At 36.9% G+C, this 14,179-nt stretch overlaps 1 protein-coding gene across 2 annotated transcripts in view; it reads right to left on the bottom strand.

Moving 5' to 3' along the window:
• Positions 1-7,133: 7,133 nt before the first annotated feature.
• KLHL4 (kelch like family member 4) overlaps positions 7,134-14,179 on the bottom strand; it is a 605,202-nt gene continuing 598,156 nt past the window's right edge. For both annotated transcript variants that reach the window (XM_077485270.1, XM_077485275.1), the window contains one exon: positions 7,134-7,394. In XM_077485270.1, coding sequence (XP_077341396.1) covers positions 7,335-7,394 — 60 coding nt within the window. In that variant the 3' untranslated portion in view covers positions 7,134-7,334. The remainder of the gene's footprint in view (positions 7,395-14,179) is intronic.

Genomic DNA, 14,179 nt, shown 5'->3' with positions numbered 1-14,179 from the left:
TCTAGGCCTGCCTGCAAAAACTCAAGAATTTGAGAGGATGATGGGGAATCTAGATCACAGCTTCTGCCAATCATGAAGGCCCTGAACTTTTGTTTGTGGATGGTTTTCTTGCCTTGAGCGGGGTTGCGATCACTTTGTTGGAACACCCTAGAGATTGGAACCTTTCCCTTTCAGCTGTCAGATGTGAAGATCCAGCCTGCGGGGATCTGGAAGGGTGTGACATCCTTGCGAGAGGCGAAGAGGTATTATTGGAACCTTGACTGGAAGTCGGGTACTTAGATACATTGCTGTGGGGAACCAAGGGCGTGTTGGCCAGTACAGTAGGACCGTTATCACTGTCAAGGTTTCATAATCATAAGCCTTGACAGGAATCTTGGAATGAAAGGCCGTGGAGGGAAGGCATAGGCCCGATTGCATGCCCAGGGGGCTGAGAGGGCATCTAATACCTCCGCTTGGGGTTGAGGAAGCCTTGAGATGCACCTTGGAAGCTTGGTATTGAGTGCTGTTGCAAATAGGTCTATCTCGAGGGGACCCCACTGGTTCACTATCCAGTCGAAAATCTCCGGGTGTAGAGACCATTCGTTGGCATCCGCAAACTTGCGGGAAAGGCGGTCGGCCCTCAAGTTGAGATGGCCGGGCAGATAAACTGCCCTCAGGTCCTTTAGATTCCTTTCTGCCCAGAGTATTATGGGTTCCACCTCCTTCAGGAGGGACCTGCTGCGTGTCCCCCCTTGCCGGTGTACATAGGATACCGCAGCCCTGTTGTCCATTCGGAGGAGAACAGGTTTCCCTGTAATCTCGAACCTTAGGGCTAGTAACGCAAGGTAGGCCGCTCTGACCTGCAGGACATTCGACACCAGGCCTGTTGTATGGAAGGACCATCTACGCTGCACTGAGATCCGGTTGCAGTGTGCTCCCCAACCTGCTGCACTGGCATTGGTATTAACTGTGATCCAGTCGACATGCCCTAACGGCGTGATTTCAGAAGTGTCTGTTTCTTCATCTACCAATGCAGACTCCTGAGCATCAAGGTCGTCAAGTGTATGGGTTGGGATAGATACCACCTGTTCCACAGTCTTTTGCCAGCAGTAGAAGGTCGTCCAAGTAGTGGCATACCCGAAGCCCCAATTCTCTCAGAGGGGCTATGATGGCAATTGGGGTCTTTGTGAAGACTCTTGGCGATGCGCAGAGGCCCAATGGAAGACTCTGGAATTAGAGATGTACCTGCCCCACCGCCAATCTCAGATACTTCTGGAAAGGAGGGAGTTTGGGTATATGCAGGTAAGCGTCCTGCAAGTCTATTGACAACATCCAGCCCCCTGATTGGTCTACACAAATAATCGTTCGTAGTGACTCCATTTTGAATCTTACTAGGAAGAAATAACGATTTAGACTTTTTAGGTCTATCACGGGTCTCCACCCTCCATTTCTCTTGGGGACTGGAAACAGGGTTGAGTAAAAACCCGAAAATCTCTCTGATGGAGGCACTGGAACTACCGCTTGCTGTTACTGCAAGGAGAGAAGAGATTGCTGTAGCACTTCCGTTTTTTAGGGGGGAACCTTGACACCCTTGTCAGGGAGAAGAGGACCTTGGGAGGTTTGTCTAGGAACGGCCCAAAATGGCCATATTTGACTGTGGAGACTACCCAAGAATCCCTGCACTTTTGCTCCCAGATCTTTGAGAAGTGTTTTAGCTTGGCCCACACAGGAATCGCTTGGGCTGGCCAGGCGTCGAAAGGATATAGTAGAATCCTGTGGGTTAGGCATTGGTCTCTGTCTTCGGGTTTTGAGGAACGTGGACTGTGTGCTTTCCCAATTATGCCTGAAGCCTTTTCCCTGCCTGGACTATCGGTAATCCTTATTCTTGGAGTATTGGAATATAGGTGCGATTGTCCTGGAGCACCTAGATCACCTGTCTTGGGGTAGCAGGCCTGATTTTCCACCAGTGACTCGAGAGATGTCCTTGTCCAGTTTTTTTCCCCCAAACAAGGCTTCACCATCAAATGGTATCTTGCACCAGTTCTGTTTGGAGGCGATATCTGCTGCCCACGGTTTCAGCCACAAAGCCCATTTGGCCATAACTGTGTGGAGCATTGCCCTTGCGGAGCAACGAATTGAATCGATGACGGCTTCACCAATAAAGTCTGCTGAGAACTTCAGCTCATCCAAGGCCTTGATTATATCCTCCTCTGGGATGTCCTGTTGGACTGCTGACTCTATATTATCTGTCCAGACGCGTAGCGCATTGGACACTGATGTCAGGGCTATGACAGGTTTACAGGCGTTGTCTGCCATCTGGAGTCTTAAAAGAAGTTGAGTCTTCCGGGGGCAATGTGACATTCTTTGCCAACCTTACCACTGCTGCATCGACCACTGGAGAACCCTCCAGCATTGCGGAATCAGGCTATGAGAGAGGGAATAACTTTCCCAACCGATTAATAGAGAACATTTTCTCTGTCTTTTCCCACTCTTCCTCAATCACATCCCTGATCTCGTCCATGAGAGGAAAAAACGGAGATCTGACGTTTGAGAAAGGGGAAGTACGATTTAGACTTCTTAAACCTTTGTGTTGGTCTCTCCCAGCCGATCGCTTGTTTAGCTGCCTGTACATAAGGCTGGACCATAGCGAAAGCAAAGCCAGAGGCATCTAGGTCATCAGATGATTCCTCTGAGATGGCATTCTCTTCCTGATGTTTAGAGGAGGATGCCGGCGACAGACGAAAAATTCCACTTGTGGACATCCCCGGGATGGAAGCCTCAGCCTCAGCCGTTTGCTCCTGAGGAGGAGACGCTGGTTGTTGCGTCATCATTGTGGCTACCAATTCCGCAAGGGAGTCCTTTACTGCTTTCTTAAGTAGGTCCGCCATTTGCAGACCTTCAGCTGCATCGTCCCTGAGGCAATCTCAAACAGATCAGTTTGTCTGAAAGTGGGGCAGCTCCACATGCCTGACATCTTGGAGATCTAGGTCTCGGGGAGCATGAGTGATGGCGCCTTTTTGGCCGATGCTTTCTGCCACTTCTATAATCCCCATGCCAGGACGACCTGTCTCTGCTGTGACTAGAGTCATCATCGCCTTCATGTCGCCTTGAGGTCCTCTTAGACATCTTCTGGCGTACAGGACTGAAATACATAAAGTACCAGCCTGAGTGCACTCTTTTTTTTTTTTTTTTTTTTAAAGTGTATCAACTTACCTGGACGTAGGTCCTTACCTCAGGTGTAGAGTAGGATCTTGTGCGGGTGGCGAATGGCTCATACTAGACGGATTAGCAGAAGCAGCAGCTAAGAAAAGAGTTTTAGAGGAGAAAAATCAACCAACCGTGTCCTTGACTGGAAAAAAGGGACTTTAATAAATACATCTAAAATACGTCTAAATCTACATTTTGTCCTCCTGTCCTTTTTTTTTTTTTTTTTTTTTTTTGGGGGGGGGGGGGATTTAAATTATATATATATTTAAAATTTTTTATTTATTTATTTATTTATTTTTGTAAATAAAATAACTTATTTAATTATTATTATTATTATTTTTTTTGTAAATAAAATAATTTATTTAATTATTTTTTATTAATTTTATTTAATAATTTAATGTTTATTTAATTTTATACTATTTAATTAATTAATCCATCTTCTCTTTTTTTTTTTTTTTTAAACTCAGAGTTGCAGTTCTCCCTGCAGCCACAGGCGTTCCACTGAGGCCATCAGGGAGATAAACAGTAGAACAGGAGAGGCAGGGCACGCCTCTATCCTGTCTTTGAGATTTTGAGGGCACAGACGTCACTGTGCCCTTATCAAAGATGGCCGCCGCGGCCTCCGAATCCACTGCGCATGCGCCGATCGGCGGACCAGTAAGCTAGAAGCCTCACGCCGCCGGCGCATGCGCAGAGCACGGCGGGGAACGCCGAAAGTTAAATAAAACGCCGGCGCTGAGCGCGCGCGGCTCCTATGGAGCCGGTGTCTTGTCAAATAGGGTCCTCCATCGGATGCTGTCCTCTGCGTACTGCGCATGCGCAGTACACAGGAGCACAGATTCCGAAAATTGCCGAGGACGAACGGCGCCTGCGCCGTGAGTCCAGGTTCTATCCCCACTATCCAAGTGGACATAGAGTTAGAATAAAAAAGAGCCGAGCGCAGCGAGGCCGAGCCCGAAGCGTGGCGAGCGAAGCTCGCCCGCGAGGGGCCCTCTAAAATTCTAAACCCTATGTCCGCTTGGATAGTGGGGCTACCTCCTCCACTCACGGCGCAGGCGCCGTTCAGCTTCGGAGATTTTCCGAAGCTTCGTCTGCTCCGTACTGCGCATGCGCAGTACGGAGCGGACACATATGGATGGCCGGACTCTATTAGGCAGAACACCGGGAATGGCGACAGGGGCTAAGAGGGAGATTGTCTGAGAGAAACCAACAAATGGGAGGTCAAAAGAAAAGAAACAAAGAAAGAAATGGAAGGTTGGGGAGGGGAAGAGAGCAAAAGAGAGAGGGAAGAGAAAAGGGAAAAGATAAAGATATAAAACCTAAAAAAAGGGAAAGGAAAGGAAGGAAGAAAAGAGAGAAGGGGAAAAAACAAAGAAATGTAGAAATAGCTGCTGCCTCCGTTACCATGAATGAGCTGGTGCCTGATCAATTTGCAGATAAAGCTCTTACTTAAGAGACAAACTGCTTGTCCCAAAAGATCCTACAGAAGGGACTTCCAACCTTATAAGCGCATTTAGCTGCCCAAGAGAAGGAACTGCGTCCGGGAGAGGCTTGAACCCGGACGGACGCTGCCGAATGCAGAAGGTAAGGACGCCGACCAGGATTCACTGCCATGAGGTATGAGGAAAAAAAGGAGAATGCGGGGGCTGTACTAACCTTTTCTTTTATAATATTCACTAGTCCTGAGGGAGGAGCCAAGGCGGAGCTTGTCACAGGTATGCTGCCATGGAGGCACCAGGAAAAAAGATTTAAAAAGAAAAAAAACACTGCATGTCATAAATTTAATTGGCCTATGATATAAAACTTTTCATTAAACTTCAAGCTGTAAATTTAATTGGTCCATAATATCAAACCTTTCATTAAAAAAAAGAATGATTAAAAAAAAAAAAAAACCCCTCTGGATGTGACGCATGGATAATTACATGTCAATACTATTGTTGTTAATATTTTTTTTTTTATATTTTTGTATGTATATATGGAATTCAGCTTTAAGAAACAAGAGTAGATGGCAATAATTTTTAAGAATTGATTTTTAGATCTAAAACAAATGCTGCATGGCAATAATTTAACTTGTCCATAATTAGAAAAAAAAAATCTTCATTAAAAAAAAAAAAAAAAAAAAAAAAGGTTGACTTTTTTTGATGGGAAAATGTGAATATATTGCAAATAATGATCTGTGAATTGACCCACTTTTAACAAAAAACATTGCAAATGATGTTAAAATATTGCATGTAATGCTTAGTGAACTGAACCCCTTTTATAAATAAAATGCTGTTCACATTTTGCATGTGACATTGACATTCTTTTATCTGAAAAAAAAATTGAAAAAAACACTGCGTGCCATAAATTTAATTGGACTATGATATAAAACATTTCATTAAACTGCAAGCCATAAATAGAATTGGTCAATGATATCAAACCTTTCATTAAAAAAAAAAAAGAACGATTAAAAAAAAAACCCTCTGGATGTGACACATGGATAATTACATGTCAATACTATTATTATTAATATTATTTTTTTTTATAATTTTGTATATATATATGGAATTCAGCTTTAAGGAATACAATCAGATGGCAATCATTTTTAAGAATTGTTTTTTTTAGATCTAAAACAAATGCTGCATGCCAATAATTTAAAAAACATCTTACATTAAAACAAAAAAGTTTAAAAAAAATTTTGATGTGAAAATACTGCAAATAGTGATTTGTGAATTGACCCACTTTTAACAAAAAAAATTGCAAATGATGTTAAAATATTGCATGTAATGCTTAGTGAATTGAACCCTTTCATAAATAAAACGCTGTTCACATTTTGGACGTAACATTGACATTCTTTTAGCTGAAATAAAGAAAAAAAAAAGAAGAAAAAAACACTGTGTGCCATAAATTTAAATGGCTTATGATATAAAACTTTTCATTAAACTGCAAGTCATAAATTTAATTGGTCCATGATATCAAACCTATCATTACAAAAAAAGAACTATTAAAAAAAAAATGATTTTAAAATATTGCATGTAATTTTTAGTGAATTGAACCCCTTTTATAAATAAAACACTGTTCACATTTTTCACGTGACATTGACATTCTTTTAACTGAAAAAAAAAGAAATAAAAAGAAGAAAAAAACACTGCATGCCATAAATGTAATTGGCCTATGATATAAAACTTTTCATTAAACTGCAAGCCATAAATTTAATTGGTCCATGATATCAAACCTTTCATTAAAAAAAAAAAAAGAACGATAAAAAAAAAAAAAAGCAAATGATGTGAAAATATTGCACGTAATGATTAGTGAATTGACCCGCTTTTTGAAAAAATAAAAATTGCAAAAATGCAGTTCAAATTTTGCACGTAAACACTTAGTGATTTGACATTCTTTTAACTGAAAAAAAAATAAAAATACTGGGTGCCATAAATTTAACTAGCCTATGATATAAAACCTTTCACTACAGGCAATTTTTAAAAATTGCATGAATGCTGTTAAAATATTGCACATTAAATTTTGTGAATTGACCCCCTTTTAACTAAAAGTGATTATGAAAACGAGATGAAATTCTACCCATCATGTTGTTAAAAGCAAAAAATAGGTAAATTAAAAGAGTTAAAGATGTTTAAAAGTCAAACAGAAGAAAGTCTCTATTTCACGTCTATTGCCTTCTCTATATATTTTTTTTTCTTATCCCTAATAAAAAATACCCCCTCTCGGTAATCATTTTTACATTATTATTTTTTTTTTTTATACATATTAAAATATACGATGCCTTCAGCTGTCGGCACCTATTTTCGATGGTACATAAAATATAATATTAAAGACAAAGTTTTGGTTCTTTTTAAATGTGAAATGTACTGACACTCATTCTTCGTCCCTTGTCACGTGTTTTCCTTTCAATTATTCAGTGTGCCTCAGAGTTTACCACATATAGAAAATGGCAGTAATTATTTTGTATGTTTTGTCTTTTTTTTGTCTTTTTTTTATTTATTTTTTTTTACAAATATTCAGAAAAAGATTGTTGGCAAAGTGATGGTTCCCACCATAGGTTGGTTGTGAATCTGAATTTCATGGAAATGGGGAGTCGAGTGTCGGTGGATGTGCTCTAGCTTAGAATTGTTGTCTTCATAAATTAAGTTCGTTCTCAGGAAGAAAACATCTCACGGCAACTTGATTACGACAATACATGCACCGGCTCGTCCGATATTCAGAGAGACCTCCTGAAAAAAAAAAAAAAAGAAGAATTATTAGTAAGTGCTAATACAGAATACAGAAAAGTGAGTACACCCCGCACATTTTTGTAAATATTTTATGATATCTTTTTGTGTGACAACATTGAAGAAATGATACTTTGCTAAAAAAAAAAAAATACAGCGTATATTATATATATATATATAAAATAATAATAATAATATACAGTATCCCAGTCTGAGTACACTCCTCACATTTTTGTAAATATTTCATGATATCTTTTTATGTGACAACACTGAAGAAATTATACTTTGCTACAAAAAATACAATATATATATATATATATATATATATATATATATATAAAAAATATTTAATAATATACACTATCTCATAAAAGTGAGTACACCCCTCACATTTTTGTAAATATTTTCTTCTGTCTTTTCATGTGACAACACTGAAGACATGGGGGTCCACCAATTAGTAGAACACCCGACTTATTACAACATTACATTTTTTTCTTCAAATTATTTTAATATTAATTTAATATATTAATATTTTTATATATTAATATTTAATATTTTTTTTTTTTAATATGCATAATTTATATATAGATAGATAGGTAGAGAGAATCTCACAAAGTAAGTACACCCCTCACATTTCTGTAAATCTTCTCTTCTATCTTTTCATGTGACAACACTGAAAAAATGACACTTGTCTACAATGTAAAGTAGTGAGTGTACAGCTTGTATAACAGTGTAAATTTGCCGTCCCCTCAAAATAACTCAACACACAGCCATTAATGTCTAAACCCGCTGGCAACAAACGTGAAAAACATATACTGTATTTTTTTCTGTTTAGCTTGTATTAAGAGTTTTTTTTTTTTTTTTTTAAGCAATATGTAAACTATGTAATCCTAATCAATTAAATTGTATATAAGCTATTACTTGTTCATGTAATTTCAAAGGCTTTCAATGTTTTTAAAACAGTAGTGTCTATTAAATAAATTCCTGGGCATCCTGCCAGGGTACCTTCGAGACTACAAGTGGTACTGTTATTGGGTACAAGTGGTGCTGGGACAAGGTCCTCTAGTACTCAAGGAAAGGAGGCCAAAGGGCAACCACCCAAGTGCCTTCATTCAGGGTTATAAAAATGAATACAGATTTGATAAACTATATACAAACAGTAAATATATAAATATATATATATATATATATATATATATATATATATATATATATATATATATATATATATATATATAAAATCTAAGGGCTGGAATAAAAAAAAAAAAAAAAACACATAATTACGTTTGGATACATTTTTATTCTGTGATTTGTCCCTTTTTCTAAAAATCATGTTACTGGCACACAAAAAATATAAAAGAGAAGAAGGGGATAAGTAAAAAAAAAAAAAACTCGAAGCCCTTGTACACATGGTTGGACATTCCGGATTTTGTCCGACGGATTCTGTCTGTAACTGGTGTTGCATACACACGGTCGGACAAAGTTGTTGGAAAATCTGATTGTTCGTAACGTGATGACGTTACTTCGTTACGACGGGACTACGCTCAGGCTAGTAGCCTGGGCTGTCTGACAGCTCACCCTGTAGATTATACAAAAAGAATACAACTCTGGCTTTGCAATTATCAAAGGTCTGTTACAGTGGGCGTGTTGCGCACTTATTTTCCAATTAGAAAAAAATTTGTATTTATTTATAAAGAAATAAAATAAAAATAAAAAGGAAGTGATCTGTCCTTAGGGATTTTTAAATACCAGTAACACATTTTGTGTGTAAATATGTTTTGTTGTGTTTTACGAAAAAAATAAAATATTATAATTGCTATTTTTGATTTATGACAGCAAATTTGTATTTATTTATAAAAAAATAAAATAAAAATAAAAAGGAAGTGATCTGTCCTTAGGGATTTTTAAGTAACAGCAACACATTTTGTGTGTAAATATGTTTGTTGTGTTTTACGAAAAAAAAGAAAAAAAAAAAAATTAACCTTTAAAAAAAAAAAAAAAAAATATATATATATATATATATATATATATATATATATATATATATATATATATATATATATATTATTGGTATTAATAGTATTATTATGTTTATTATTGTTATTATTATTTAGATCATTATTGCATAAAATCATATGTTATAACTTGAATGTCTTATACACTGGCATTATTCTATTTGGCCACTAGAGGGTGATATAGGCAAATACTTTCACTATGGTCTAGGAGCAATGTGGTCCTGTGTTTGGTTAAAGTCGTGGTAATTTCCTTTTTTTTGGACTTGTACCGACAGGTAAAGCCTATAATAAGATGTAGACACAGCAAACAACTTGCGATATTTAGAAGATACTCACACTGGATGCAGATGGGGACATCACTGGCACATGCGCTCTGTGACGTCACGCCAAACCATGCCAGACCTTCAGAGCTCCGTGCCAGAGAACCTTGCAGGGACGTTTTTTTTTTTTTTTTAATGCTGTAGTTTACTACTGCTTTAACCACTTAAGGACCGGAAAGATTTACCCCCTTCAATGACAAGGCCATTTTTTTGCAGTACGGCACTGAATTGCTTAAACTGACGATTGCGCGTGCAACGCTGTACCCAAACAAAATTGACGTCCTTTTTTCCCACAAGTAGTGCTTTCTTTTGGTGGTATTTGATCATATCTGTGTTTTTTTTGTACTATAAACCAAAAAAAAAGAGCGTCAATTTTGAAAAAAATAAATAATTATTTTTGCTATAATAAAAAAAAAACATAAAATGTCTTCCTCAGTTTAGGCCGATATGTATTCTTCTACATATTTTTAGTAAAAAAAAAAAAAAAAATCGCAATAAGCTCATATTGATTGGTTTGCGCAAAAGTTATAGCATCTACAAAATAGGAAAAAGATTTATGGCATTTTTATTTATTTTCTTTTTTTTCTAGTAATGGCGGCAATCTGTGATTCTTTTAGCGGGACTGCGACACTGCGGCGGACAGATCGGACAATTTTGACACATTTTGTGGGACCAGTGATGTTTATACAGCGATCAGAGCTATAAAAATGCACTGCTTACCGTATAAATAGCATTGGCAAGGTAAGGGTTTAACACTAGGCGTTAGGTGTGTCCTAGGGAGGTGTTGCTAACTGTGGGGGGGGGGGGGGACTGACTGGAGGAGGAGAGAGATCGCTGTTCCTAATGACAAGGAACAGACGATCACTCTGTACTTGTCAGGGCTGGGCTCAGCCTTTCCTTCTCTGAGCTGGCCGCTCAGCTGTCGGCTAATTGCCAGCTCCTATCTCTCCACAGTTGCTCAGCTGTTGATGATATCCTGCTCGTCAGTCCTGTCTACTTAAGCTGTCCAGCCCAGAGGATCTCTGCCTTCACCTTGGTCAACATAACAGAGACTATCTCCTGCGACTCTGTTCAAGACTGGCTTTGCTGACATCCCTTCTGGCTCCAGATCCTGCTTGCTGTTCCATGACATTGATCCCTGCCCGCTAGATCCATTACACGAAGCAGCGTACAATGACCGCGATTCGCATAATAGAGCCAACCTGCTGCAGTACAACTGCGGCGGCTGGTTTTTAAGTGGTTAAAATGTAGTTAAAAGGCAAAACTTTTTTTAAATTCTTTGTTTCGGATAAAGTAAGTGAGGTTTTTAACCTCTTTTGATTTTCTATTTTTTTTTTCTTTTTTGCCATCTGTGCAATCCCATAGTGGAGATTTCCCTTCACTTCCTGTCCCGTAGCCAAAACAGGAAGTGGGAGGATATCTCTCTAAAGTGAGGGAATCCCAGGGTTTTCTGGTGTCCCCATTGGAAGGATTTCTCCTTCTATTCCTGTCCTGGTGACAACCCGTAATTTGGGATTTTATTTCACTTTTGATGGGAAAGGTAAACAGGACAAACAAAAGGGGGGGAATCTTCTTAATGGGGGCACAGACAGCAATAAAAACCTGACAGGGGGGTATAATCCATCTCCATTACACCCACACAAAAAAAAAATGCCTTTAGTTATACTTAAAGGTGCTGACAGCTTCACTTTAATGACAGTTCCACTATTTTTTCTCTTTTTCCTTTTTTATTTTTTTTATTTTTTATTTTATTTTAATTTTTTTAACAGTTCCACTTTAAAGCCATCAACAATTTTTTCCAGTTCTCCGCAAGGAATCATTTTGCATTTTAGAAAGCAGGCTGTTGCCCGCGGGTATCCAATCTCTGCCTCAATAACTTACTGTGTAATTTTCTTTGAACTTTTTACATTACCATATCAGCCAGTTTAGTTCTCACACCCCCCTATGGACCATGTTTTAGTCTGTTTATTAGACATGTTCACTGCCAAAAAAATTTGTTCGTTTTCGTTTCATTTTTTTTTTTTCTTTTATATGAATTTTTTTGGGTCATTCATTATGATCGAAATGCGTTATTTATAATCCGTAAATTGGAAAGTTCAGAAATTCAAAAAAAAAATCGGAAAATAAGAAAATCCAAAAATTAAAAAGAACAAAAATGTGAAAATCCGAAATAATAACTAGTAATAACTTAACCAACTAATAATAACTAACTAATAATAACTAACTATTAAATCATGGTTATTAAAATGTCCTTTCAAATTTGGCTGTTAGTGAATGTAATGAATACGAATTGAATTCAAATACAAATTTATCCTACAAATTATCAGAAATAACGAATGCTGCATCTAAATAAATGGAACATAACGAATTATTAACCACGTCAGCCCCAGATTTTAACCCCCTTCCTGACCAGAGCACTTTTTGCGATTTGGCACTGCGTTGCTTTAACTGACAATTGCGCGGTCGTGCGACTTTGTACCCAAACAATATTGACGTCCTTTTTTTCCCACAAATAGAGCTTTCTTTTGGTGGTATTTGATCACCTCTGCGGTTTTTATTTTTTGCTCTATAAATAAAAAAAGCGCAACAATTTTGAAAAAAAAAAAGGATTATTTTTTACTTTTTGCTATAATAAATATCCCCCCAAAAAATATAAAAAAAAACAATTTTTTTTTTTTGCTCAGTTTAGGCCGATACCTATTCTTCTACATATTTTTGGTAAAAAAAATAAAATAAATAGCAATAAGTGTATATTGATTGGTTTGTGAACAAGTTATAGCTTCTACAAAATAGGGGTTCGTTTTATAGCATTTTTATATATAATTTTTTAATTAGTAATGGTGGTGATCTGCAATTGTTAATAATAAATAATAATAATAATAAAAAGTTTTTATTATTATTCTTATTTATTATTATTAATTTGTTACATTCCATTCATTTAGATCCGGCATTCGTTATTTTGGATAATTCGTAACTTCGGATAAATTCGTTTTCGTTACGTTCAATCACAGCCAGATTTGAAAAGAAATTCCAATAACTATCATTTAATGGATAGTTATTATTTCGCATTTTCAAAATTTTCGTTCTTATTTTCTAATTTTCGTTCTTTCAAATTCTCGGCTTTTCTTTCTTATTTTCTGATTTTTTTAATTCAATTTTTGTTGTTATCTTCGAATTTTAATTCTTTTGAATTCTCGGCTTTTCTTTCTTATTTTTGACTTTACGAATTTATTCGAAGTAACGCATTTCGATCATAATGAATGACCTGAAAAACTAAAAAAGAAAAAAACAAATGAAACAGCCAAATTTGAAAGTAAATTATAATACCTATAATTTGTTAGTTAGTAATAATTATTATTATTAGTTATTACTTCCGATTTTTTTTTTTTTTTAATTTTTGGGTTTTCTAATTTGTCAATTCGCGTTCTTATTTTCTTATTTTTATTCTTATTTTCGTATTTTCTCATTTTCAATTTTCCAAATCTTCAAAGTTCCAAATTTTGGATTTAAAATTTTTCAAATTTTTCAAATTTTCGCATTTTGGAATTTCTTGAAAAAAACGCATTAAAGGGGGTTCAGTAAAATATTTCCAAATTAATAAATTTGTCGCATTTCATAGAAAAACTAATTCGGAACGAATTGCACATGTCTACTGTTTATTAGTGAATAACTTTGTCATTATAAAGTAACACATTTATTATTTTTTTTAAGACAAACAAGACTTTACTTTTTTACTTTGATTATATTTTATTTTTATGCATAAACAAAAAATTTAGAAAAAAAATAAACAATGCACTTTTTTCCTCTTTGATCTGTGTTATTTCTTATTTTTTGTATATGTTACTGTATTTTGTTTTTTTCTAAAGTATGTTTATTGGGTTTTAAATGGCATCAAGAAAGAGGCACCATGAAGACACCGCGAATGTTACTGTTATTTAACCACTTGCCCCCCAGAAGATTTACCCCCCCTTCACAACCAGGCCATTTTTTGTGATACGATACTGCTTTACTTTAGCCACCTAAGGTCCGCCCCACATATAATTACTGCGGCAGGGTGGCCCTTAAGTGCAAAATCACGTACCTGTACATGATTCTCATGCACGGCTCTGGGGCATGCTCCCCCCACTGTGATTGGACACAGCGGGAGCAGATCAGCGGTTCAAAGCGGGCCACGATGGCCGCCGGCCACCCGTGATCGCTCGCTGGAGGGACAAAAGGATGGTCTGCCTATGTAAAAAAGGCAGATTGCCAGTGTAATTTATACAGTGACAGTGCATTTTTTTCAGCACTGATCACTGTATTGGTGTCACTGGTCCCCAAAAAAGTGTCACTAAAGTCTTGTATACACGCTTAGATTTTCGTACGACTGAACGCTTGATTTTTGTGGCATGCTAGTCTCATGTTGAAAGTAAAGAGGTTACTTACAATACGAAAATTTTCATACGACAGAATG

The sequence above is a fragment of the Lithobates pipiens genome, unplaced genomic scaffold (genome assembly GCF_037356315.1).
Source record: "Lithobates pipiens isolate NorthernLeopardFrog02 unplaced genomic scaffold, aLitPip1_a1.2 Scaffold_1, whole genome shotgun sequence".
NCBI lineage: Eukaryota > Metazoa > Chordata > Amphibia > Anura > Ranidae > Lithobates > Lithobates pipiens.
The sequence above is the reverse complement of the archived record's forward strand: the minus strand, read 5'-3'. Positions and strand labels throughout refer to the sequence as shown.